The 27502-nt window shown below is 37.5% G+C and overlaps 1 protein-coding gene across 5 annotated transcripts in view; it reads left to right on the forward strand.

The window, feature by feature from the left end:
- HERC1 (HECT and RLD domain containing E3 ubiquitin protein ligase family member 1) overlaps positions 1 to 27502 on the forward strand; it is a 215833-nt gene that overhangs the window by 41596 nt on the left and 146735 nt on the right. For all 5 annotated transcript variants that reach the window (XM_049706186.1, XM_049706187.1, XM_049706188.1 and 2 more), the window contains exons 2-10: positions 272 to 1227; positions 7435 to 7530; positions 18063 to 18257; positions 19070 to 19381; positions 21780 to 21876; positions 22468 to 22611; positions 23708 to 23835; positions 25059 to 25203; positions 26989 to 27160. In XM_049706186.1, the coding sequence (XP_049562143.1) occupies positions 298 to 1227; positions 7435 to 7530; positions 18063 to 18257; positions 19070 to 19381; positions 21780 to 21876; positions 22468 to 22611; positions 23708 to 23835; positions 25059 to 25203; positions 26989 to 27160 (2219 nt within the window). In that variant the 5' untranslated portion in view covers positions 272 to 297. The remainder of the gene's footprint in view (positions 1 to 271; positions 1228 to 7434; positions 7531 to 18062; positions 18258 to 19069; positions 19382 to 21779; positions 21877 to 22467; positions 22612 to 23707; positions 23836 to 25058; positions 25204 to 26988; positions 27161 to 27502) is intronic.

Here is a 27502-nt window from a genome sequence, read left to right on the forward strand (position 1 = left end):
ATTTTTAAAATAAACTTTTTATTTTGGGATAATTTTAGACTTATGTAAAAGTTGCAAAGATAGTACAGAGTTCCCGTATGCCCTGCAACCCATTGCTCCCTAATATTAATGTCTTAAATAACCATGGTACATTTATTGAAGCTAAAATACTAACATTGGTATGTTACTGTTAACTGAAGTCCAGACTTTGTGTTTCACCAGTTTGAAACCACTAATGGTAATATATGATGGAAGTTCAGAAACTTGACTCCTTTTTCTTCTCCCTTTATAGAACTAATGGCTGAAGAGTAAATCAAAATGGCAACTATGGTTCCACCAGTGAAACTGAAATGGCTTGAACACCTCAACAGCTCCTGGATTACAGAGGACAGTGAATCTATTGCTACAAGAGAGGGAGTTGCTGTTCTATATTCTAAACTGGTCAGCAATAAGGAAGTAGTACCTTTGCCCCAACAAGTTTTGTGCCTCAAAGGACCACAGTTGCCAGACTTTGAACGTGAGTCTCTTTCAAGTGATGAACAGGACCACTATTTGGATGCCCTTCTTAGCAGTCAGCTAGCACTAGCGAAGATGGTATGTTCAGATTCCCCATTTGCTGGGGCACTTCGAAAACGATTGCTTGTACTCCAGCGTGTCTTCTATGCACTTTCTAATAAATACCATGATAAAGGCAAAGTGAAACAGCAGCAGCATTCTCCGGAGAGCAGCTCTGGTTCGGCAGATGTCCATTCTGTTAGTGAACGTCCCCGGTCAAGCACTGATGCACTTATAGAAATGGGTGTTCGAACTGGTCTAAGTTTATTATTTGCACTTCTGAGACAAAGTTGGATGATGCCTGTGTCGGGACCTGGTCTCAGTCTTTGCAATGACGTTATTCATACTGCAATTGAAGTTGTGAGCTCTTTGCCACCATTATCTTTAGCAAATGAAAGCAAGATTCCACCTATGGGCTTGGATTGCTTATCACAAGTAACAACATTTCTTAAAGGAGTAACTATTCCCAATTCTGGAGCAGACACTTTAGGTCGTAGATTAGCTTCCGAGTTGCTGCTTGGTTTAGCTGCTCAGCGAGGTTCTTTGCGGTATCTCCTTGAATGGATAGAAATGGCCTTAGGGGCTTCAGCAGTTGTAAATTCCATGGAGAAAAGCAAACTACTATCAAGCCAGGAGGGGATGATCAGCTTTGACTGCTTTATGACTATATTAATGCAGATGAGACGTTCTTTGGTACGTACGATAAATCTGAACTTTAAAATTCTTATCTAACAATTTTGGGAAATGTCAACCCAACTTTTAATGAATTGATGGTAATAGCAAATGATTTGAGAATTCTACTGGTGATTGTTAGGTTAGTTAAATAATTTAGATACTTTGAGTAAAGAAACTTTTATATGTGTTGATGTGAATATGTAATTCAAGGACAGGCTAGTTGTATAGTGTTAAGACCACTGGATCAGGAGTTAGGATTGTAGTTTAAGTTTTATGGCTTCCTGTGTGAACTTGGGAAATTCATCTAACTTCTCTGTGTTTTAGTAAACTCAAAAGTAAAATGAGGGGCCTTGGCTAGTAAGTGTGGAGACCTTTTGAAAAAAATCTCTAATTTCATCCTTCTTCATTTTTATTAAACATTTACTATGTACTAAGTATTATTCTAGGCCCTAAGGATACAGCAGAGAAAAACAGAGTTTCTTGGAGCTAACAGCCTAGTAGGGGAATCAGACAATAAATATAAATTTTAGGTAGTGTTAAGTTCTAAGAATTAAAATAAGGGAGGGAAAGGAATACAAAATGATGGGTTCAAGCAGAGATTGGGGAGGGGAAAGGTGTGGTATTTTAGTTAATGTGATCAGAGGAGTCTCTGAATTGGGACATTTGAGCGGAGACCTGAATGGAGGGGAGTAATGAACTGATATACTAGATCTGTAATAAATGTCTTGTTCATGAAGGAACTTAATTGCTTGACTATCATAAAGGAACTAACTTTAGATACCACATTAAAGAATAAACAGTAAAATATAGTGCAGTATGATCAATTTCAAGAATTTCTGAGATTGAAATTTAATGCTTTTGTGAAAACCAAGAATAAAAGTTTGAAATAACAGATGAACCGGTTTGCAGGGCAGAAATAGAGACACAGATGTAGAGAACAAACGTATGGACACCAAGCGGGGAAAGTAGAGGGGTGGTGGTGGTGCAATGAACTGGGAGATTGGGATTGACATATGTATAAAATGGATTACTTATAAGAACCTACTGTTTAAAAAAAAAAAAATTTAAAAAAAGAATACAAATTTGGAATATAAAGATTGAAACACTTATAAGTTGATTTAATTTCAATTGAGTTACATTGATCAGCGTTTTTGTTATTCTTCATTACCAAATATCAATTAACAAATTTATTTAGTTTAAATAATTAAAAATGCCACTTGTAAATTATGTATGTGTGTTTCACGACTCCCCTTCCCCCCCAAAAATGTGGAAAGCTGTTGGATTGACAGGAATGTTTCATAAAAAACAATTATGTTGAATTTATTTTCAAACCAGAGCATTTAAATTTTCACCTGGCTTACATTTTGTACTTGTGAACTGAATGGTAAATATTGGGTCATTTTATTACAAATAATTTTATTGTAAGCAAGTACTTGGAGATTTTAGATCATGAGATCTATGAAAATTTGAATTCCTTAATGTTAAATAAAATTTAGACTAGAAAAGCATGTGGTGCTTTGTTCAGAATCTGGAATGTTGACAAGGGCCGTATGATCTTTACCTGAAGTAGGAATCTAGAGCCAGAGATCTAAGCAATGATCTAAGTAAGAAAGGTTTGAAGTAACAGCTATGAAAGGCAGTTAGGCCTCTTGTGGTTTCTTATTCAATATTTAAACTTATTCACTTGCATATCTGTTTTTCTCATTTTATTTTCCAATTCTTAATACTTTCTGGTAACATTCTCTAAATTTATACCGTTTTCAAATATGTGATGCCATTTGATGACCTAAAATAATGTATCTATTCATGGTCACATGTTAATATTTCTGTGAGGAGTTACTTAATTCTTCATTTTACAGTCTGTTTATTTTGCATTGCCTTTGTTACAAAGAAAACATGTTAATTATTGTGCAGTCTACTTATATGATCGTACGCTTGCCCATGGTATGTTTCCTTTTTAATCAAAATGCTAAATACCCTGAGTCAGAAGCCTCTTGCCCACCTTACCCTCAAAGGCCTTATCCTGCAGTGTTGCTCCTTAGTGGGAAGAGGGTGCCCCAAGAAACTAAATTGCTTTTCTCAGTATCTGTTTAGCCCATTGTCTTTTAGCATGTTGTAAATTGGTTTGTATGCATATTTGGCTGTAAGTTTAAATTGGCTCTATAACCTTAAGAAATCTTTACAGTAAATATATTTACTACCTATATAATGTGTTTTAATATTCACTTAATTAACCTATAGTAAACCATCCCATTCATTTTTTGGATTCTACTTACTGCTTCCCAGTACCTGGAATAAGGGAGGAAGAGCTCTAACCTTCGTTGAGTGCCTACTACCTACCAGGTGCTTTTTATTTTTATTTTTTTTGCGGTACGCGGGCCTCTCACTGTTGTGGCCTCTCCCGTTGCGGAGCACAGGCTCCGGACGCACAGGCTCAGCGGCCATGGCTCACGGGCCCAGCCGCTCCGTGGCATGTGGGATCTTCCTGGACCGGGGCACGAACCCGTGTCCCCTGTATCGGCAGGCGGACTCTCAACCACTGCGCCACCAGGGAAGCCCCTCAGGTGCTTTTTATAAGCAGTGTCTTATTCAATTATCATGTTAATCTGTAAGGTAGATATTATTTATCCTTATCTTAAGGATGAAGAAACTGTGGCAATTATCCTAAATTTACACATCTATTTGGCAAAAGAACTGAAAGTATTATGTATACTCCTGATTAAGCACTGATGGGCCAGGCACTGTGTTAACTAATTCTTACAACCCATAGTCTGTCTGCAAAGCCCACATTTTTTCTGACAGCTGTATGCAGCTTTTACCCTGTTTATGTTAAATTGACTTATTTTTTTTTCCCATGAAGGCCTACCTTAAAGTAGATATAAAATATAATAACCTTATTTTATTGCTGGATTTCCAATTTTCTCTCCACTTGGCCTCTTTCATTTCTGGACAAAATGTCAAATACACCTAGGCAGAAGGGGCCTCTGCCTCCCTCTTTACCCTCCTAGGCTATACCCTACATTGTAGCTTTCTCTTGGGATGAGGGTACCCCGGATAGCTTTCCTCAGAATTCTGGATATATTCTGGGGAAGAAGCCCGTCCTGACCTTATCTTCCCTGTCTTAAGATTCTCTGCTCAAGAACAGCTGGGACAGAATGTATCCCCAAGCTAGAAGTTAGAGGGAGAGACACATAACCGTCAATTGAGTACCTGGTAGAAGGCCTAGCAAAAATGAGTTTAATCCTTAAATTGTATTTACATGTGTGATTCTTAACCTCCTCTACCCATGCACATAGTAATTCTGTTTGAGTGCAAGCATGCAAGATACTCATTAACTTACATTTAAATAAAGAGTAGGGAAATAATGTCACTGTACATCCCTGAATTCTAAAAAAATAAACACCAAGAAAAACACCTTTGGCCTTTGATGCCACTAGGTGTTTACTGTGTGCCAGATACTGTTAGGCTATGAGTTAAAATGATGAATAAGCTTTGTAGCGTCCATGCCGTTAGCCAGCTCACAGTGTAAGGAGAGAGAGATGCACAGACATTTCATATTAATGATGCTGGGCTGTAGTAGAGGTCTGCACAGGGAGGTGGTGATGAGATACAGGAGGAGGAGGGCTAGAAGGGAAGGGGCAGGAAATGAAGGATGCTTAAGCTTAGTTGAAAAGTAAGAAGAGTTTGCTTGCAGTCATGAGGTGTGTGAGTGAGGGAGCTGAAGAAGTTTTCAGGTGAGAGGATTAGTATTCTCAAAGTGACTGAGGTGTGGGAGAGTAGGCTCCTGGGTGCTGGGGCTGGAATGGGATGAGCTGAGGTGGCCAACGTGGGCAGGGCCAGGTATCCCATGCTATGGGGTTTTGAGCTTGATTCTGTAGGCAGCGGGGAGTCACTGAAGCAATTTTAAGCAGAGTAAAATCAGATAGCAAGAATGTAAGGAAATGTACTCCATCAAGTCTTAATGTTCTTGTCTGATTTTCTTAAAAAGACAGATGTGAAAACGAAAAGGTATTACATTATTTTTGATGGTAGGTAAATAAGAGAAAGGTAATTCAATGAAGACCTGTGAAACCACACATTTATGTTATTTTAATTTCCCATTTATCTTTGGACCTTTGAACTTCCTGTGGTATATTAGCAGTGTATGAAGTTACACATTTCCAAAATGTAATTTCTTTAAAAATGCCTAGGTATAGGCCTCTTTTTCTATTGTGCAGTATATTTACAAAACACATTAAGAATTCTATACAGAGTGGGTTTTTAAGATATCTTTAATCCTAATTTACTGGGGCTGGATTAGTCTTACTCTTAACTATTGACTTTTTGGGGAGAACAGAAGTCAGTGACAGTCACTGCAGACAGTGTTTGAAGGATTTTTAAAAAAAATTGGTTTGGTATTTTTAAAGTTAGCAGGAATTTATTAAAGACTCCCTGTGTTTTCTCTACTTTCTCCATGTACATCATACAAAATAATAATTACTGATGCCAGTTTTGAGTTCGTACTATGTATTAAGAACTATGCTAAGCATGTTTTATGCATAATTTCAGTTATTCTTCCCAACAGCCCTAAATAATAGAGGAATTATTCCTGTCTAAGGATAAGCAAACTTACCCTTAAGTCACGTTGCCAGTAAGTGATGGAACATGGATTTAAACTCAGATCTCTCACTGAAAACCTTATGTTATTTTCAGCATTTTCCTTCATACTGTAGAAAGGCATAAAAAGGAATTATTACCGGCCTGGTGCCAGCTCCTAGAAAGGTATGACAAGCTGCTGTTGTTTCTTATCTGCTTTTGGTTTGGTGATCAGTAGAGGTGGCCTTTAAATAATGGAGCCACAGATTACAGTTGTGTTTCTCCCAGAAGTGCTACGCAGCTAATTATGGAATTTGGAGAGGCTGTGCCTCAAAGTATTTGCTGGTATAGCCACACCTTGTGTGTCTAGGAACTAGATAATTTTGAACACTCAGCTTCTCATATGACTCCAAGACCTGCAAATGGCTCTCGAAAGCCTTACTACTTGAAGTGTGAGCCTCAGACAGCAGCATTGGCATCACCTGAGAACTTGTTAGAAATACAGAATCTCAGGCCCCCACCTATATTTACTGAATTGGAATCTGCATTTTAACAAAATTTCCAGATAACTTATGTCCACATTAAAATTCGAGAAGCACCACCTAAGCAATAAAAAAGAAAAATTGATTTGGTAGCAGTAGCTTAGCACCTGATGACCCAGCAATAAATTAAATAGCCAACATATTCATTTCGTTCATTACTTAGGAACCACGTTAATTAAAATAGTCTGAATTGATAAAATCATATAATCTTAGAGTTGGATGGGATCGTACAGAGCATCTAGGCCAACCTCCGTTCCACGGTAGAGGATATACTTTTCTGTGGTATGTTTGCCCGGTGATCATCTAGAATCTAAATATTTTTACAATATAATAGTCTTTGAAATAAAGCCACAGATGAAAATTTTACAACTAGAGGATGGATAAATCAGAGAAAGAACTTGACATTTGTGATGTAAAGATTTAAGGATATGGGAATTTGAGGGAACAGTGGAGGTCAAGTTCACTCTCTGATTTATCAGTTTTCAATGAAAGAATGATTTCTGGTCATAGCCATTGGGCCCTATTGTGGAGAGTAGGCAGTTAGTCACAGAGAGGAGCTATGATTCCTCAGCTGTGCTAGGAAAAAGATATTTTGTTGCTAATATAGTCAGGTAGCTACATGAACTGACTTGTGGGACCTTTGTTGTGCTGAAACTAAGAAGGGAGGAACAGACTTACTGCTGCTCTGGTAAGGATCATCACTTAAGCTGGCTGCATTCTACTGTATTCTTGGAGCAAGTGGACAAGACAGCCCCAGGGGAGTAGAATATTTGCTGGGACCCCATTTATTGGATATTGGCCACCCAAAGAGTGTGTAGTTGGCAAAATTCTGCCTCCTTGAGTGTTTTTAGGTCAAACCTTGTGACACTTAGAACAAATCACTAATGTAATAAGTGAGGGATTGGTACTTAATTTACTGCTTCACTCTATAGCCATGTCTTTTATAACACTTACACATAAAATTGGTTTCATGACCTAATGTTAGGATTTGATTTTAATGCACATAATTATGTAAACAGTTCCTCAGATGTTTTTGTAGACTATTTAAGTGATTTTAATACATGTCTCTCTCCTTCCCTAACTGTATCCCACAATGTCTTAATTATAGGGTTCATCTGCTGATCGGAGTCAGTGGAGGGAACCACCCAGAACATCCGATGGCTTGTGCTCACTCTATGAGGCAGCTTTATGTCTTTTTGAAGAGGTACGTAATAATCATGGCTTTTATGTGAAAAATTACTTTGTCAAGGGATAAACTAGAAGATTGTGATTGACATATACATACTACTAGATATAAAATAGATAATAAGGACGTACTGTATAGCACAAGGAACTCTACTCAGTACTCTGTAATGGCCTATATGGGAAAAGAATCTCAAAATGAGTGGATATATGTATATGTATAACAGATTCACTTTGCTGTACACCTGAAAGTAACACAACATTGTAAATCAACTATATTCCAATAAAAATCAATCAATCAATAAAAATTACTTTGTCTTAAAATGCTATAGCATGTATTTATCCCTTAAAAATAATCCATTCAGGGCTTCCCTGGTGGCGCAGTGGTTGAGAGTCTGCCTGCCGATGCAGGGGACGCGGGTTCGTGCCCTGGTCCGGGAAGATCCCACATGCCGCGGAGCGGCTGGGCCCGTGGGCCATGGCCGCTGAGCCTGCGCGTCCGGAGCCTGTGCTCCGCAACGGGAGAGGCCGCAGCATTGAGAGGCCCGCGTACCGCAAAAAAAAAAATCCATTCAGTCTCTGGAAAGGATGCAAAAGAAAGTGGCATCCGTGATTGGTTGCCTCTAGAAAGTGGAGCCGGGGTGTCTCGCATCAGGTGTGGGAAGGAGGCATAGTTTTCAATGCATACCCTTTTATTCATTTTGGACTTTGTATCATGTGCATTATTTTTTTTAAACATCATTATTGGAGTATAATTGCTTTACATTGTTGTGTTAGTTTCTGCTGTAAAATAAAGTGAATCAGCTATACGTGTACATATATCCCCATAACCCCTCCCTCTTGCGTCTCCCTTCCACCCACCCACCCTCCCTATCCCACCCCTTTAGGTGGTCACAAAGCACCGAGCTGATCTCCCTGTGCTATGTGGCTGCTTCCCACTAGCTATCTGTTTTACATTTGGTAGTGTATATATGTCCATGCCACTCTCTGACTTCGTCCCCGCTTACCCTTCCCCCTCCCATATGTGCATTTTTTAATTTAAAAATGTATTATTAAAACAGATACAGAAAGACATACAAATGTGTGCCTTAATGAATTATTTTAAAACAAATGTCCTTTTAATCTGTGCCCAGGAAAGAAATAAAACTTTACTAGCAACCCGAGAAACCCTTTCATGTCCTGGTTCATTATCCCTTTCCTCCTTCCGTAAGTAGCCACTATCCTGACTTCAAGAGTAGTCACTTTGTTGCATTTCTTTATAGTTGTGTGCATCCCTAGACACTATAGTTCAGTCTTCCCTATTAAAACAATCTATATATCGATATATATCTTTTTAGTATTTATATATTTTTAATTAAAACTTTTTTTTTTTGGCTGCGTTGGGTCTTCGTTGTGGCGCACAGGCTTTCTCTAGTTGCGGCGAGCGGGGGGCTATTCTTCGTTGTGGTGCACGGGCTCTCATTGTGGTGGCTTCTCTTGTTGTGGAGCACAGGCTCTAGGCGCACGGGCTTCAGTAGTTGTGGCACATGGGCTCAGTAGTTGTGGCTTGCGGGCTTTAGAGCGCAGGCTCAGTAGTTGCGGATCACGGGCTTAGTTACTCTGCAGTATGTGGGATCTGCCCGGACCAGGCCTTGAACCCACGTCCCCTGCATTGACTGGCAGATTCTTAACCACTGTGCCACCAGGGAAGTCCTATATATATCTTTTAAATCTCTTAATCTATAGGTTCCCCCTCCATTGTTTTTCTTTTCCTTTAGTGTATTTGTTCAGGAACTTGGACTTTTAAGGCTGTATAATTTCCTACCATCTGGAGTTTGCTGATTGATTACTCATAATGCAGTTCCTATGTATTTCCTGCATACTGACAGGTGAATCTAGAGGCTTGATCAGTTTCAGGTTTGATCCATTTGGCAAGGCTAAACATGGTGTTGTGATCTTCCATCTGGTTGTCTGTCTTTTTGTAGTATTAGCAGCCCTTGATTCTTAATGATCAGATCTATTAATTCATTGGTGCTTGGTTGCAAAATGGTGATATTCTAATTATATCATTCCTCTTTCATTTATTAATTGGAATGTTTTCATAAAGAGATGATTCCCTTATTGACAGTTTGGTTACCCTGCCACAGTTCAGACAGGAAAAGCAGAATAAGTGCTTGATTCTCTCCACTTGATTTTTAAAAAAATTTTTAACACCGATTTTTATTTACTAGTTTCCAGTTTAATGGACTGATCTCCTGTCATGCTCCAAACTTGACCAATTGGTTTCACTTGAAAAGTATTGTTATGAACTTGTAGATTTAAACCGATTCAAATTTTACTTTGTTGAATTATTATCTGTAGTGAAGCTCACATTGTTTTATCTTTGGCCAACAGTCTTTCAGGGTAGTAGTCTCTTTCAGTGTGGTTCCCAAGCTCTTTTGACATAGGCCTAATAATCTTTGATCGCTTCCTTGCTATCTGACCCATCAAATTGTTTCTGGACTCATACATTTCTTGATCTGGATCTGCAACCAGCTAGCTCTTTCTCCATAAACACTGTTTTTTTAAAAGTGGAAAATATTATTTCAGGACCACAATCAGGGTGCTCATCACTACTAAGTCGGTATTATTTTTCTGGGGTCTTACAGTAGCCAGAGCTAGGAAATGTGTGTGTGTTCACACATGCATGCGTATTTAAAGCTAATATACCTCATGAGTTGATACTGATACTTTCAAAATCAGGGCTATAGAATTTCTGCTTTTCTATATTACATTTATATATCCTTTCTTCCAACTAAGAATGCTGATTCTGAAGGATACAGGGATATAGAATTAGAATATCCCGTAATTATTTATTTTAATCCCACAGTACATACACACACACGCGCGCGCGCACACACACACACACACACACACACACAGCAATCCTAAAATAAGACAAACACTACCACTGTATGATTACTAAAAATATTAACTTTTTACATATGCTTTCCCCATTTTTTGTAGTTGTATTATATCTGCATACTCAGAACATATTTACTCTCTGCCTTTTAACCCTCTTTAAGTATGAGTTGTACAAGTAACTACATATTTCATGCTCACTGCCAGTTTCTGTCAGTGGCTCTCTATTCTTTTTGTTTGTCTGAAGCTTATTCTCTAGTAGAATCTTCAATAAATACTCACGAAAAAGATTCTCTTAGTTCTTACATTTTAATTGCTGTGCACTTTATACTTGAAAGTCAGTTTTGAGAAGATTAAATCTTTGGCTCACATTTTCTTTACTTCTTAAGTATATTCATTCATTTTCTTCTGGCAGTAATTTTACTAGAATACATCTTGATGTTATGTATTCTGGGTCGATGTTCTCAGAGATGTGAGGATTTTAATATGTAGTTTCAAATCTTTTTTATTTCAGGGAAGTTTCCCTAAATTATTGTTTTTAGTATCATTTTTACTCTTTTTATTTGGTTCTCATCTAGGACCACTATTGTTTTTATGTTGGATTATTTTTTTAACATCTTTATGGAGTATAATTGCTTTACAATGGTATGTTAGTTTCTGCTTTATAACAAAGTGAATCAGCTATACGTATACACATATCCCCATATCTCCTCCCTCTTTCATCTCCCTCCCACCTTCCCTATCCCACCTCTCTAGGTGGTCACAAAGCACTGACCTGATCTCCCTGTGCTATGCGGCTGCTTCCCACTAGCTATCTATTTTACATTTGGTAGTGTATATAAGTCCATGCTACTCTCTCACTTCGTCCCAGCTTACCCTTCCCCCTCCCTGTGTCCTCAAGTCCATTCTCTACGTCTGCGTCTTTATTCCTGTCCTGCCCCTCTGTTCTTCAGAACCATTTTTTATTTTTAGATTCCATATATGTAAGCATATGGGATTTATTTTTCTCTTTCTGACTTACTTCACTCTGTATGACAGACTCTAGGTCCATCCACCCTACTACAGATAACTCAATTTCATTTCTTTTTATGGCTGAGTAATATTCCATTGTATATATGTGCCACATCTTCTTTATTCATTCATCTGTCAATGGACACTTAGGTTGCTTCCATGTCCCGGCTATTGTGAAGAGTGCTGCAATGAACATTGTGGTACATGACTCTTTTTGAATTATGGTTTTCTCATGGTATATGCCCAGTAGTGGGATTGCTGGGTCGTATGGTAGTTCTAGTTTTAGGTTTTTTTTTTTTTTTTTTTTGGCTGTACACGGGCCTCTCACTGTTGTGGCCTCTCCCGTTGTGGAGCACAGGCTCCGGACGCACAGGCTCAGTGGCCATGGCTCACGGGTCCAGCCGCTCCACGGCATGTGGAATCTTGCCAGATCAGGGCACGAACCCATGTCCCCTACATCGGCAGGCGGACTCTCAACCACTGCGCCACCAGGGAAGCCCTATTTTTAGTTTTTTAAGGAACCTCCATACTGTTCTCCATAGTGGCTGTATCAATTTACATTCCCACCAACAGTGCAAGAGGGTTCCCTTTTCTCCACACCCTCTCCAGCATTTATTGTTTGTAGACTTTTTCATGATGGCCATTCTGAGTGGTGCGAGGTGATACCTCACTGTAGTTTTGATTTGCATTTCTCTAATGATTAGTGATGTTGAGCATCCTTTCATGTGTTTGTTGGCAATCTGTATATCTTCGTCAGAGAAATGTCTATTTAGGTCTTCTGCCCATTTTTGGATTGGGTTGTTTGTTTTTTTGATATTGAGCTGCATGAGCTGCTTGTAAATTTTGGAGATTAATCCTTTGTCAGTTGCTTCATTTGCAAATATTTTCTCCCATTCTGAGGGTTGTCTTTTCATCTTGTTTATGGTTTCCTTTGCTGTGCAAAAGCTATTACGTTTCATTAGGTCCCATTTGTTTAGTTTTGTGTTTATTTCCATTTCTGTAGGAGGTGGGTCAAAAAAGATCTTGCTGTGATATATGTCATAGAGTGTTCTGCCTATGTTTTCCTCTAAGAGTTTTGTCGTGTCTGACCTTACATTTAGGTCTTTAATCCATTTTGAGTTTATTTTTATTTTCTAATTTCATTCTTTTACATGTAGCTTTCCAGTTTTCCCAGCACCACTTACTGAAGAGGCTGTCTTTTCTCCATTGTATATTCTTGCCTTCCTTATCAAAGATAAGGTGCCCATATGTGCATGGATTAATCTCTGGGCTTTCTATCCTGTTCCATTGATCTATCTTTCTGTTTTTGTGCCAGTACCATACTGTCTTGATTACTGTAGCTTTGTAGTATAGTCTGAAGTCCGGGAGCCTGATTCCTCCAGCTCCGTTTTTCTTTCTCAAGATTGCTTTGGCTATTTGGGGTCTTTTGTGTTTCCATACAAATTGTGAATTTTTTTGTTGTAATTCTGTGAAAAATGTCATTGGTAGCTTGATAGGCATTGCATTGAATCTGTAGATTGCTTTGGGTAGTAGAGTCATTTTCACAATGTTGATTCTTCTAATCCAAGAACATGGTATATCTCTCCATCTGTTTGTATCATCTTTAATTTCTTTCATCAGTGTCTTATAGGTCTTCTGTCTGCATACAGGTCTTTTGTCTCCTTAGGTAGGTTTATTCCTAGATATTTTATTCTTTTTGTTGCAGTGGTAAATGGGAGTGTTTTCTTGATTTCACTTTCAGATTTTTCATCATTAGTGTATAGGAATGCCAGAGATTTCTGTGCATTACTTTTGTATCCTGCTACTTTACCAAATTCATTGATTACCTCTAATATTTTTCAGGTAGCATCCTTAGGATTCTCTATGTATAGTTTCATGTCATCTGCAAACAGTGACAGCTTTACTTCTTTTCCGATTTGGATTCCTTCTATTTCCTTTTCTTCTCTGATTGCTGTGGCTAAAACTTCCAAAACTATGTTGAATAAGCGTGGTGAGAGTGGGCAACCTTGTCTTGTTCCTGATCTTAGTGGAAATGCTTTCAGTTTTTCACCATTGAGGATGATGTTGGCTGTGGGTTTGTCATATATGGCCTTTATTATGTTGAGGAAAGTTCCCTCTATGCCTCCTTTCTGCAGGGTTTTTATCATAAATGGGTGTTGAATTTTGTCGAAAGCTTTCTCTGCATCTATTGAGATGATCATATGGTTTTTCTCCTTCAATTTGTTAATATGGTTTATCACATTGATTGATTTGCGTATGTTGAAGAATCCTTGCATTCCTGGAATAAACCCCACTTGATCATGGTGTATGATCCTTTTAATGTGCTGTTGGATTCTGTTTGCTAGTATTTTGTTGAGGATTTTTGCATCTATGTTCATCAGTGATGTTGGCCTGTAGTTTTCTTCTTTGTGACATCTTTGTCTGGTTTTGGTATCAGGGTGATGGTGGCCTCATAGAATGAGTTTGGGAGTGTTCCTCCCTCTGCTGTATTTTGGAAGAGTTTGGGAAGGATAAGTGTTAGCTCGTCTCTAAATGTTTGATAGCATTCACCTGTGAAGCCATCTGGTCCTGGGCTTTTATTTGTTGGAAGATTTTTAATCACAGTCTCAATTTCAGTGCTTGTAATTTGTCTCTATATTTTCTGTTTCTTCCTGGTTCAATCTCGGATGTATGTTGGATTTTTAACAATTAACTTAGTAATTGTCACTTTTTTTTGAATACTTCTTTTTTTTGAATACTTTTTATATAATTTTCATTTCTTTTTTTATTTCTGAACAGCTTTTTCCCTTTTGTTGCTCATAAGGTATTATCTTCTGTATTTATTTACTCTTGGATTTCTTATAGTTTACCCCTCATTTCTGAAATGATTTTTTCTCTTATTTCTAATTGGTTTTTTGAGTCTGTCACCTCATTTTTGAATGCTTCTCTTTCAGTTTTGTGTTTTTCTTTCAAGTCGTGTTTCATTTTCTTAATCCCTTTACCTTGCTTTGAAATAGGTTACAGTTTGATCTGTTTTGTGGGCATTTCTCATCTGTCATTTTTTTATTGTACGGATGTTATTCTGCCTCTTTTCCTTTTTTTCCCCTTATAACAACTTCATATGGAATTTGACTTTCATACTTTTCTGTTGCTTATTTTTATGAAAAATTTGTTTTCCTGAATTTTTAGAACGGGATGGCATTCAAGATGGCTTCTCTAAATCCATAGACTCCCTTTCTCTATTGTTTTTGTGTAACGTTAGACAAAACATGGTGGTTTCAAGCGTATTCCCCTCCCCACCTTTTATCTTAACTTTTTCTCTTTCCTTTCTGTTGTCCTCATTCTGCTCAACTTTTATTCCACTCCCAGTTGTTTCTGCTCAGTATGAGGGCTCTGTCCTGGAAGGGAGTACTGGCTTTTCAGTTTCAAGAATTCACAAGAGCTAGACTGCTCTAGCTTTTTTCAAACTTCTCATCATGGGACCTTTGTACTTACGTGCTATCAGAGAGGGCAAACGCTTCCCAGTTGCAGCTGCTGTTCTTAGATTGGCTCACTGTTCTTTCTGGTGAGTACCTGATTGGTTGTTTTGGGGTTTTCTTATTCTGAGGTCTGTCAGACACTCTTTGGCTTCCTCCTGCACAGATATTATTCCCATGCAGATTCTGTATTTGGTAGTGGTTTGTCTGCACCTGCTTATATTTTGGAGTTACCGGAGCTATGTCTGTCTAGTTTTATTGTGAATATTAAGTACAAATTTGGAGTTTAGCCTTCTATTTGTTTTGTGTAATGATTCCATGTTTAGAAAACTACATTGCTGCTGCTATTGTCATCTTTTCCAGAATTCTACGTGCCCCCCCCAGTTGTTTTTTTTGTTTGTTTGTTTTTTTGTTTGTTTGGTTTTTTTGGCCGCATTGGGTCTCTGTTGCTGCGCATGGGTTTTCTTTAGTTGTGGCAAGCATGGGCTACTCTTCGTTGTGGTGTGCGTGCTTCTCATTATGATGGCTTCTCTTGTTGCAGAGCACAGGCTATAGGTGCGCGGCCTTCAGTAGTTGTGGCATGCGGGCTCTAGAGCACAGGCTCAGTAGTTGTGGCATGTGGGCTTAGTTGCTCCGCAGCATGTGGGATCTTCCTGGACCAGGGCTTGAACCCGTGTCCCCTGCATTGGCAGGCGGATTCTTAACCACTGCGCCATCAGGGAAGCCCCTCCTCCAGTTGTTTTTAAAAAAACACATTTCTAAGTCTTGTGAACAGATTTTTTTTACCCCCTCTCCTCCCCCCCCTTTGCTTCCCCCTCTCCTCTCCTCCCCTCTTCTCCCCTTCCCTTCCCTTCCCCTCCCCTTCTCCTCTCTTCTCTCTTTTTCGTGGGGGTCAGGGAAGGAGGGCTATTATTTTTTTAAGTCTTATTATAGAGCAGTAGTCCCTTCTTGAATACGGGGAATATATTCCAAGACCCCCAGTAGATGCCTGAAACCATGAATAGTACCAAACCCTATATAAACCATGTTATTTCTATACATACATACCTATGATAAAGCTTAATTTATAAATTATGTACAGTAGGAGAATATCCAGATTGCCAGCATCACAACTCTTGCACTTAGGGGCCGTTTTTAAGTAACATAAGGGTTACTTGAACACAAGCACTGAGATACTGTGGCAGATGAGCTGATAACCAGATGACTACTAAGTGACTGCCGGTGGCTAGCTTATATAGTGTGGCTATGCTGGACAAAGGGATGATACTCAGAACAGTATGCAGTTTAAAACTTATGAATTGTTTATTTCTGGAATTTTCCATTTAATATTTTCAGATGATGATTCACTGCCAGTAACTGAAACCACAGAAGTGAAACCACGAATAAAGGGGGAGTACTGTAATAGATCTTTAGATAAAAAATTCTAACCTACTTGGGCCCATCATCCTCCTTTTGTCAGCAGCAGAATTTCAGATCTCTTATTAGGGACTGGCAGCCTTTACTTATGCATATTTTGTATGTCCTCAAAACTCTCATCATGTTCACTGAAAATTATTCGTCTGACACATATATTCTATGGTTTTGGGTACTATTTAAAGATTCTAACTGAAATTACTCTATCCCTTCCCATTTCATGGTCTGGCAATATAATATATTGACTTTTGAAGATTCTTCTTTTATTGTTTTACTTGATTCAGAGAAAAACAAAAACAAAACCAACCCCTAAAAGGCAGACAACAAATTGACAACAGCTGTAGTCAGAGATAATATCTTTATTGTATGGGATTCATACAAAGTCAGTAAAAAATCCATTAAACCCTAATAAATAAATGAGCAGAAGTTAGTTACAAGCAAATAGATGGAAAAACTTCAGTTCTGTTGAAAATAAGGAAGTGTGAAGTTAAAAGAATACATCCTCTTTTTTCCCACTTTACTTTTCAAAAAAAATTTAGAGCATAATACTTATTGGTATGGGTGCAGTGAGACTGGTACTCTCACATAGCCCTATTCATTGGTTAGGGCAACTGTGATGACCACCCTGGGTCCTGTGCTTTTGGCAGGGTTTTGAGGAGAGGGGAGGAGGAGAGGAGAAGCCTGGATTTTTATAAAGCATTATGAATGGCAGTAGACTTTACCATCATATTCAACACAAATGGTAAATAAGCCATGATTTTTTATATATCTATATCTATATACATATACAGATACGTATAGATGTGTGTGAGTGTTGAATTGCTTTGGACCTTTATCGTTTTTAAGACCGCCCTCATTTTATACATTGCTGGTGATGAAATAATATTGTAACACCAGTTTTGAAAGCAATTTGGTATAGTATGTTTCAGGAATCAGAAGATTGTTGTCACTTTTTGCATATAGTAGTCCCATGTCCGAGGTTCTCTACCAAGTGAAGTAATTAAAAATCTAGCAACAGGAGGAGGAGGAGGAGGAGGAGGAGGCCGCCTAGGTGGCAGGGAGTGAGCCAGTGCCCAGGGCGAATCAATGGAACCCCCCCGACGAAGCCAGCCGGGAACACACTTCATTGCAGCCAAATAGCATTGATTATTTTCCTTCAAAAAAAAACAAAACAAAACAATGAAGTAGCCACAACTGTATTCTTAAAAATGGCTCATATAACAAATAAGTAGAAAGAATCTCAGTGTCCTCTTAAAGGAAAATGCTTAAGCAAATTGTGATTTTTACATTAGATGGAATATTATTGGTTCAATTACGAAGATTAAGTAGACATAGAGAAAATTCTTCATGGCCCTTCTGTATCGTCACTTATGTATCCACTGTGATAACTATGTTAAAGAGCGTGTATATGCAAAACTCTGGAAGGACAAATATAAAAAAAGATAGCATATATTGTATTAAGGCGATGGGATTATCAAAGGTGGGTTTTTTCCTACTTTGTTCTTCTATAATGCTATTATATGCGTTAATAAAATATTTAGTTAATAAAGGCTTGATTGTGTGTCTCCCCCTCCCCATTTTTGCCACCTTTGTTGGTATCTTTTAGTGATTTATTCTGCAGGAGTAAATAGTCTAGCCATCTGTGTTTAAGATTGGATGTGTTGCTCTTAGTTTATTTGAGCAGTTGAGATAGTTTTCAAAGAAGGAAAGTCAACAATAATTTCAGAGAATATTTATAAAAATATCTGTACTAAGAATGTCTTGACTATTTATTGCCTGTTTCTTATTTTAATAGGTTTGCAGAATGGCTTCTGATTACTCAAGAACATGTGCTAGCCCAGATAGCATTCAGACTGGTGATGCTCCTATTGTTTCAGAAACCTGTGAGGTTTATGTTTGGGGGAGCAATAGCAGCCATCAGTTGGTAGAAGGCACACAGGAGAAAATATTACAACCCAAACTGGCTCCTAGTTTCTCTGATGCGCAGACTGTGAGTTCTCTGCATACCTTACAAATTGGTACATGACAGGGTTTGCTTTAAATAATGTTAAGAGTGGTTTTTTTTTGTTTTAATGAGTGAATGTTCTTGCTTGTTTCTTACCTATATTGTTTCTATACTATACTGCATCAGTTTTTTCATTTTCATAGAAAAAAATATTTTAAGTCCCTCATTTCCCTAATAGTGTTTCCAAGTTTTAAAAAGTTAAATTTGCATCTGGAGTTTTAAAAAGAATTATGAATGGCAGCAGACTTACCCTTATATTCAACACAAATGGTAAATAAGACTAAGTAAAAATTAAAATTTTCCCTTTGCCATATTGGCATTTCATTTTCTTATTATGATCACTTTTTTTACATTTGTAGCTAACTTTTAGGCAAAATGGAACTTTCTGTTTTATTATTTTCATTAAAACATATGTTTTTCTCAAATGAATTTAGAATATATATTACATGGCTCTTGTTATAATGGACCCTAAGGAATTACAGGAAAATTTTCCTTCCTGCCCTTCACCAATTATATAAGAGTAGGCTAAACATTTTTCTTTGTTATTTCATTGAACCATGACTGTTAGATAACCTGAAAAGATAAAATATACATTAATTTGAGTTCAACAGTAACGTCAACATGAATAGGCCATGAACAGTTTTCTTAATTTTCTGTTTACTTCTTAATCTCTATGGATATTCATATTCTGCTTTAAAAGATATCCTTTGAGCCTCTTTGGTAAAATCAACTTAAATATTATACTTTGATTTTCACAGAAGCATTTTATATCTGTGATTCTGTTTGTTTGCTTATAGATTGAAGCTGGACAATACTGCACTTTTGTCATTTCTATGGATGGCTCTGTCAGAGCTTGTGGTAAAGGCAGCTATGGGAGACTGGGCCTTGGAGATTCTAATAATCAGTCTACTTTAAAAAAGTTAACATTTGAGCCTCACAGGTCCATTAAAAAGGTCTCATCTTCTAAAGGATCTGATGGTCATACTTTAGCTTTCACTACAGAAGGAGAAGTCTTCAGCTGGGGAGATGGTGATTATGGGAAACTGGGACATGGAAATAGTTCAACACAGAAATATCCCAAGCTTATTCAGGGCCCTCTGCAGGGAAAGGTATGTGCCTTCTTTTTGGATTTAAAAATAATTAGATGCACTGGTACTATGATTGCTATAATTGACAGTATCTTTCAGATTTTGATTTATTCTTTCTGAAGTAGCCCACCCTCCCAACCCTTTTGGCTTATCTTTTGTATATCTGCTTGATGGTTTACAACACACTTTCACATACATTATTTAATTTTAATTATTATAACAGCCTTGTTAAAGTAGTTATTATTTTCATTTCACAGATAGGAAACTGAGAATCATCCATTTAACAAATATTTATTTAGTACCTTCCAAATGCCAGGCAGTGTTTTAGGCATTAGACATAGGGCAGTGAACAAAACAGACAAGATTCTTACTCTCATGGAGCTTTAATCTGTGGGCTAGAGATGATAAGTAAGCAAACACATAAAATAATTTCAAATAATAGTAAAAAAATTGAGTAATGTAATAGATACTAACTTTGGGTGTGATATTAGATAATGAGGTCAGAGGGTTCTCTTGGAGTAGGTGGCATTTTAACAAAAACTTAAATAAGACATTTAAAGTGGTTAAGTAACTTGGCCAAGGTCACACACAAATAAATGGTACCATTAGAAACTGAAGCTAGATCTCCTCTTTTTATTTCTATTTTACCTTTTCTTAAAGAAATGAAGCCATTTTCCTAACTTAAAATTATATGTAGTTTTGTGGGTTCCTCCATTTTAAGATTCCTTTCTTTCTATGAATGTTTTCTTATATAAAAGTCTTTAAACTTAAAATTTTATTTTATACCAGAATTAAAAGTGGGACACTTCTTTCATGGGAGTTTGTCTGACAAAGTTGGCTCTCAAATGAATTTTACTTTATTATAACTTTCAATGTTTAACTTAGACATCAGTGAGCCTTGGAACATTCCACTTAACATCAGGGGGTCCTTGATAAGATGTTGAATATGGGACTGTAAGGAACTTCAGATAAATACTCTTTAAAGTTGTATTTTTTTAGTTTTTCTAGCACCTTTTTTCTTAATTCACATTGTTTAAAATTTTCTTTACATACATATATATATATATATACACACACACACACACATACATATATGTGTATGTGTGTGTGTGTATATATATATTTTTTTGTTTGGCCGCACCGCACAGCTTGCACGACCATAGCGGTGGCCCGGTGAACTCGAGCCACTGCTATGAAAGCGCTGAGTCCTAACCACTGAACCTCCAGGGAATTCCTTATTTATATTCTTTTAGTGTTTCATTTTATAATGGAAACATTGCCAGTTAAAAATAACTTAGTATGAATATCATGAAGGAAAAATTCCCAAAAAGTAAATTAATAATTTACAGATAAAAATTTCAGAGGTTCTTAGCATATTATTTAAAATGTAGTAGGTGCTCAGTACTTTTTATTTTATTTATTTATTTATTTTTCTGTACGTGGGCCTCTCACTGTTGTGGCCTCTCCCGTTGCGGAGCACAGGCTCCGGACGTGCAGGCTCAGCGGCCATGGCTCTCAGGCCCAGCCGCTCCGCGGCATGTAGGATCTTCCCGGACTGGGGCACGAACCTGTGTCCCCTGCATTGGCAGGCGGACTCTCAACCACTGCGCCCCCAGGGAAGCCCTACTCAGTATTTTTAATTGAATCTAAAGTTTGAATTTTCTAAAGTGAGTTCTAATTTTTGGAGATTAAAAAATATGGAGTTATTAGTATGGATATTTTTTCTGTTATCTTTTTTTCAGCAGTTAGTGATTTTGATCAGTGTTAAAAGGTATAAGTGATCCCCAAATTATGCTGCCATATACCCTTATTTCCCTGATTCTGCCCATAAACTGTGTAGCTATTTGAGGGTAAAGAGATACTATTAGGCGTTTAATTGATATAAGCTTATATCTTAGATCTTTCTTCATTGGTAATAGTCAGTATGTTTTTGAGAGTTAACCCTATTATGTAATGAAGTTTTCTTGATTAGCCAGGAATGGAGGTTTTGTGTTAATGTTATATTTAAAAATTTTTCATTGTTCCCTGAGTGTTCAGCCCCATCCAACTCTTTGAATAAAGAGTTGATTGGTGATATAGTATTGTTGCAGATGATTAGATTGATGTATTTGGGGCAGGGAGGAGTGGGCGAGAGAGTGCTGCTAGCCTTTACAGTCTCTGTGTGAATTAAGAAAAGTTGTCCTTTCTGGGTAGAAGTCAGAGTTTGTGGCTTGGCCGACAGAGGTTAGGCTGTATTTCAGCACTTTCTTGATCCTTTATGCAGGCAGCCTTGTCCTGGGCAAAACCTCCACAACTGTATATGGCACTTCTGGATGAGTTGTGAATATCAGTATCTCTGAAGTCTCTCTGTATAGGATCAAATGTGAACTCTTTGTTTTAGTATCTTGTGTTCATCAAATTCACTTTGTGTGCAATACAGGTAGTTGTTTGTGTGTCAGCTGGATACAGACATAGTGCTGCTGTCACAGAGGATGGTGAATTATACACATGGGGTGAAGGAGACTTTGGAAGATTAGGTAAGATTTTTTAAAAATTGAAGTTAGTATCACAGAAAAATAGAAATGATGATGGTTACTGAGAAGTGGTGAGACTAAATTTAATAGGCCAAAGACTGTCATTTATTTTTGTTAGTTTTAAGCTCAGAGGAAGATAATTTTATATAGAGAGTACCTAGATTCTGGTGCTGAAATTTAAGGTGTAATTAAATCTAGCAAGTATTTACTTTGAGCAGGCACTTTGAGCAGGCACTATAGGATTTCAGGGATAAGAAAGATATCATCCTAAAGTGATCCTGAAGTGTGTTATCTAGGAGGTAGTGAAAACAAGTCAGCGTTAACGATACTAGACAGCATTAGATAAGTGCTGTGAGAGGAGCATAATAGAATGTTCTACTGATTCAGTGAAGGGACTGGGTATCTCATGTTGGGAGCAGCCTAGAAGATTAGATGAGAAGATATTAGAAATGATTCTGTTTTGCATATTTAATTGCACTTAAAAAATTCCTCAATTCTGTTAATAACTTGTAATGTTTATTCTACCTGTGAAGTAATGGCCTAAAGAAAAAGAGCTAACATTATTTCTTTGTTGTTTTGTGTGTTTTATCCAAGGTCACGGTGACAGTAATAGCCGTAACATTCCAACGTTAGTAAAAGACATTAGCAATGTAGGAGAGGTTTCTTGTGGCAGTTCACATACTATTGCTTTATCTAAAGATGGGAGAACTGTATGGTCTTTTGGAGGAGGAGACAATGGTATGTAAAAAATTATTTATTGATAGCTTTGGCCTTTTTTCCTTGACTTTTAAAAAAATTTATTTTTCAGTTATACAAGGCTATTGTAGAAAAACTCAAATGTATATAGGTGAGCAGAAATTTTAAAAATTTAAATAAATTTTTCTTAAAAAATTTAAGAAAAATTTGCTCTAAGCATTGTTAAAATTTTGGGAGGTAAATATATATGCATTTATATAAATATGTACATATATTTCTACATAGATGTTTTAAAAAACCAAAGCAGACCTATATATACCATAGTTACTGTCTTATAACTTGTTTGTTTTTATCTAACAGTATCTTATGAATATCTTTCTGTGTCAAGAAACATGGCTCTACATTTTTCTTTTCAGTGGCACAAAGTATTCTTTCATATGATTGTAGCAAAACTTACAAAGAAATTTATTATTGTTGAATATCTAGATGGTTTCCAAGTTTTTTCAGTATTAAAAACAATACAGTGAATGACTAAATCTTTTTCTACTTCAGTCACTCCTACCAGTGATGCGAGAATGCTCATTTCCCCATATCCCTCAACAATACTGGCTATTAAAATTAAGATAATTAAAAAAATAGTTTCACTAGTGAAAATGGTATTTAATCTGTATTTCGTCCTTAGTGAGGTGGTTGGCCATTTGTTTTTCTTCTTTGGTGATTTGCCAAGTTCTCTATTTGGTGAATTATTGAGTCTTTAAAAAAAAATTTAAAATCATTTTATGCATACACATTCTTGTATAAGGACCTGTTTATTATATCAGCAAATTTGAAGTTAGAAGTATGACCATTAAAGGGGAGAAAGACAGCAAATTAATTTTCCATATCTCTCTTAAAGTGGTTTTAATTGCTTGATATAAAAATTCAGAAAACTATTGTTTATTGGTTTCTTTCTTGTAATAAAACGATTCATTTGTTAACATCCTCTGCTATTAGAAACTTAGAGCTTTCTAAAATGTGGACAATCTGTCAGGTTAGTGATGGAAATATTAATGATATTTATCAACATTAATACTAAGAAAAGAATAGCATTTCTTTGAAACAAGTATATTGTTTAACTTGAATATGTTTGTGTTTATAGGCAAACTTGGCCATGGTGATACCAACAGAGTGTATAAACCTAAAGTTATTGAAGCTTTACAAGGAATGTTCATTCGGAAAGTTTGTGCTGGAAGTCAGTCTTCACTTGCTTTGACATCAACAGGGCAGGTAGGACTAAGGGATGAGCATAAAAGGTTTAGAGTATTTCAGAGGACCAGATGACTAAAAAGTGATAATTGTATTTAAATTTTGAAGTTAAAAAATACATTTTAAAGTTAATCTACTGAAATGAAATATTTTCTCCTGTTTGAAGAAGTTGAGTATCTGAGAAGGAGCCAGGTTTTCTGACTGTGTGTGAGCCAGATAAACTTACTGTTAACCCCATGTTCTTTGTATTAAGATGGTTTTAAAAAAACTTTTAGCACTAAACACTGCTTAAACCTTTAAAAATCATGAATAGTGGGGGAAAGTGAGAATAGATCTTGCTGGAACCAGTGATATGAAGTAAGAAGGCAAGAAGGTGATCAAAAGAGAGGGCAAGGAGAACATTTCCAGATGGAAAATAATCTGAGAGGGTTAGGTAGTTAGGTGTTTCTGAAAGAGGGTTACTCAGTCTTAGGATACTTAGAATTGTATAATCCCTTTATAAACTTGTGATTTTCTACATGCATATTTTGACTTCCCTCTGTTTGTTTGTTGGTGATGGAGAGGGTCCAGGTATGGTGATAGGCTATAATTTTGCTCCTTAAATCCATCAGCGATGACAGTGAAAAAGTGAGCTGATCACTCATTGTTTCACATGTAGGAATCTATTATGTGCCAGGCAGTGGTATAAAAATGTTTCTGACATTCACATGGCAGATGAGTAGCAAAGCTGAAATTACCATATTATTTAATTATTTTTGAAAGACCGGAATGCCTTGACGTAAAAGATCTAACGCAAAACTACTTATCATTTTGTATTTAATTACGTTAGTCATTTGTTACAATGCTGGTTGCTGTCTTAAAATTTAAAACTTCTCTTTTACATCTTTCTCACTGTGAGTTTTGTGGTAGGAATCCATGAATTGAAGCCAAAAGATGCTCACTTATTTGATGTATAGCCACTGGCAAATCACAAACCTTCCTTGAAAATCACATGCTTCTTTTTTATGAGAGGGGTAATAACTTCTGCTTTGAATGATTATATAAGATAGATTCAACTTTGAATGATTATATAAGATAGATTCAAAGATTTCAACTTTGAACTGAAAGTTTCTGTAACAACAAAAAGTTATTATTTAGTATCAAACCACACTCTTATTTAATAGATTATATTTATTTCTAAACAATGTAAGTTGTTAACCTACCATCTCAGAATATTATGTGTAGTGTATTTCTCTTTGTTTCAGGTCTATGCCTGGGGCTGTGGTGCTTGTCTAGGTTGTGGTTCTTCAGAAGCTACTGCACTGAGACCCAAGCTTATTGAAGAACTGGCTGCCACAAGAGTAGTTGATATTTCTATTGGAGACAGTCATTGTTTGGCTCTTTCTCATGGTAAGATCATTTGTTTTTAAAGAAATAGTATTAGGTTTTAAAGGCACTTAAAAGTTCAACCATCCTTTTTTTCTCCCCATTTTTCTTGGGTTTTTTTGCCTTATGCGGGCCTCTCACTGTTGTGGCCTCTCCCATTGCGGAGCACAGGCTCTGGACGCGCAGGCTCAGCGGCCATGGCTCACGGGCCTAGCCGCTCCGTGGCATGTGGGATCTTCCCGGGCCGGGGCACAAACCCATGTCCCCTGCATCGGCAGGCGGACTCTCAACCACTGCGCCACCAGGGAAGCCCTCTCCCTATTTTTAACATACCAAGTTGGCTATGATTTTTAAAATTTTTAATTTCTATTGGACTGTGGTTGATTTGCAATGTTGTGTTAGTTTCAGGTATACAGCAAAGTGATTCAGTTATACATATACATGTATCTATTCCTTTTCAAGTTCTTTCAAAACAACACAGTGAGGTAGGCAGAGGAGTACTTACCAACCCATGGAAAGACCTAGGTTGTTCTGGGCTGAGTGGAACTGGGGAAGGCGATGGGAAACGAGTGCATATCATAAAGGATACCATAGTGTTGCTCTTCTGGGTAAACAAGGAATCAAATTTGGTGGTTGTCGTCATGGTAGGACACACAGCACAGTCCTTGAGAGGAGGGGGAGTGAGAGATTATGTGATGGGTGGGTCACCTCACAGAAGCATGACCTCCCTTGTCATTCATCCACAGAGTTTGTTTGCTTCCTCCTGCTCAGTCATTCTCAGCCTTCCAAGTTCAGTTCAAATAGAATAACCATATGATCTGGCAATTCCACTCTGGGTATATACCGAAAAGAACCGAAAACAGAGGCTCAAACAGATAATTGTACACCAATGTTCATAGCAGTGTTATTCACCAGAGGGTGGAAACAACTCAAGTTTCCACCAAAAGACGAATGGATAAATAAAATGGGGGTATATCCATAGAGTGGAATATTATTCAGCCTTATAAAGGAATGAAATACTGATCTATGCTACAACGTGCATGAATCTTGAAGACATTGCGCTGAGTGAAATGAAAGAACAAATATCATGTGATTCCACTTATATGAGGTATCTAGAGTAGGCAAGTTCATAGAGACAGAGCAGAGTAGAGGTTAACAGGCACTGGGAGGAAGCGGGGATGGGGAGATAACTGCTTAATGGGTACAGGGTTTCTGCTTGGGATGATGAGAAGTTTCTGGAGATGGATAGTAGTGATGTTTGCACAGCACTGTGAATGGATTTAATGTCTCTGAATTGTGCACTTAAAAATGATTAAAATGTGTTTTATGTTATGCGTATTTTACTGCAGTTAAAAATAAGTGAATGAATGATTGGTTGGATGGATGAGCAGATGGATGGATGAATAAATGAATGAATAAGAAAACTAGTTCAATTCAGGGCTCATGGCCTACAGAAAGCTTTCCTGGATCCAGCCTGATTGGAACAGCCTGGGACATACTGTACTCTGATTATTAGTGCACTTGGCTGTCTCCACACTAAGCTGTGAGCTCCTGGAGAATATGGACCATGCCCTGTTCCACTTCATATCTCTGACTCTAACTAAAGGCCTGGCACATTGTGACAATTTGATAATTCTGTTTTAAATTAATGGATCTGAAAACATGGTGTGTTTGAAATGCATATTGTAGGTTTTAAATAAATGAAACAGGTATCACCTACAAAAAAAATAAAGAAATAGTATAAAATATTACCTTCCATAAATATTTTACATTGAAATTTGGCTTTTCTTTTGTTCTTTTTGTTTTTAGATAATGAAGTTTATGCCTGGGGCAATAACTCAATGGGGCAGTGTGGGCAAGGAAATTCCACAGGTCCTATTACTAAACCAAAGAAAGTGAGTGGCTTAGATGGCATAGCTATTCAACAGATCTCCGCTGGAACATCACATAGTCTGGCATGGACTGCTCTTCCTAGGGACAGGTAAATGTGCTCATGTTTAAAATTTCTTGTGTTTTAGGGCTTCCCTGGTGGCGCAGTGGTTAAGAATCCGCCTGCCAATGCAGGGGACACGGGTTCGAGCCCTGGTCTGGGAAGATCCCACATGCCGCGGAGCAACTAAGCCCGTGCGCCACAACTACTGAGCCTGAGCTCTAGAGCCCACGTGCCACAGCTACTGAAGCCCGCGTGCCTAGAGCCCGTGCTCCGCAACAAGAGAAGCCACTGCAATGAGAAGCCCGTGCGCTGCAACTAGAGAAAGCCTGCGTGCAGCAACGAAGACCCAAAGCAGCCAAAAATAAAATAAATAAATTTATTTTTAAAAAT

This window comes from Orcinus orca, chromosome 2, assembly GCF_937001465.1.
Source record: "Orcinus orca chromosome 2, mOrcOrc1.1, whole genome shotgun sequence".
Taxonomy (NCBI): Eukaryota; Metazoa; Chordata; class Mammalia; order Artiodactyla; family Delphinidae; genus Orcinus; species Orcinus orca.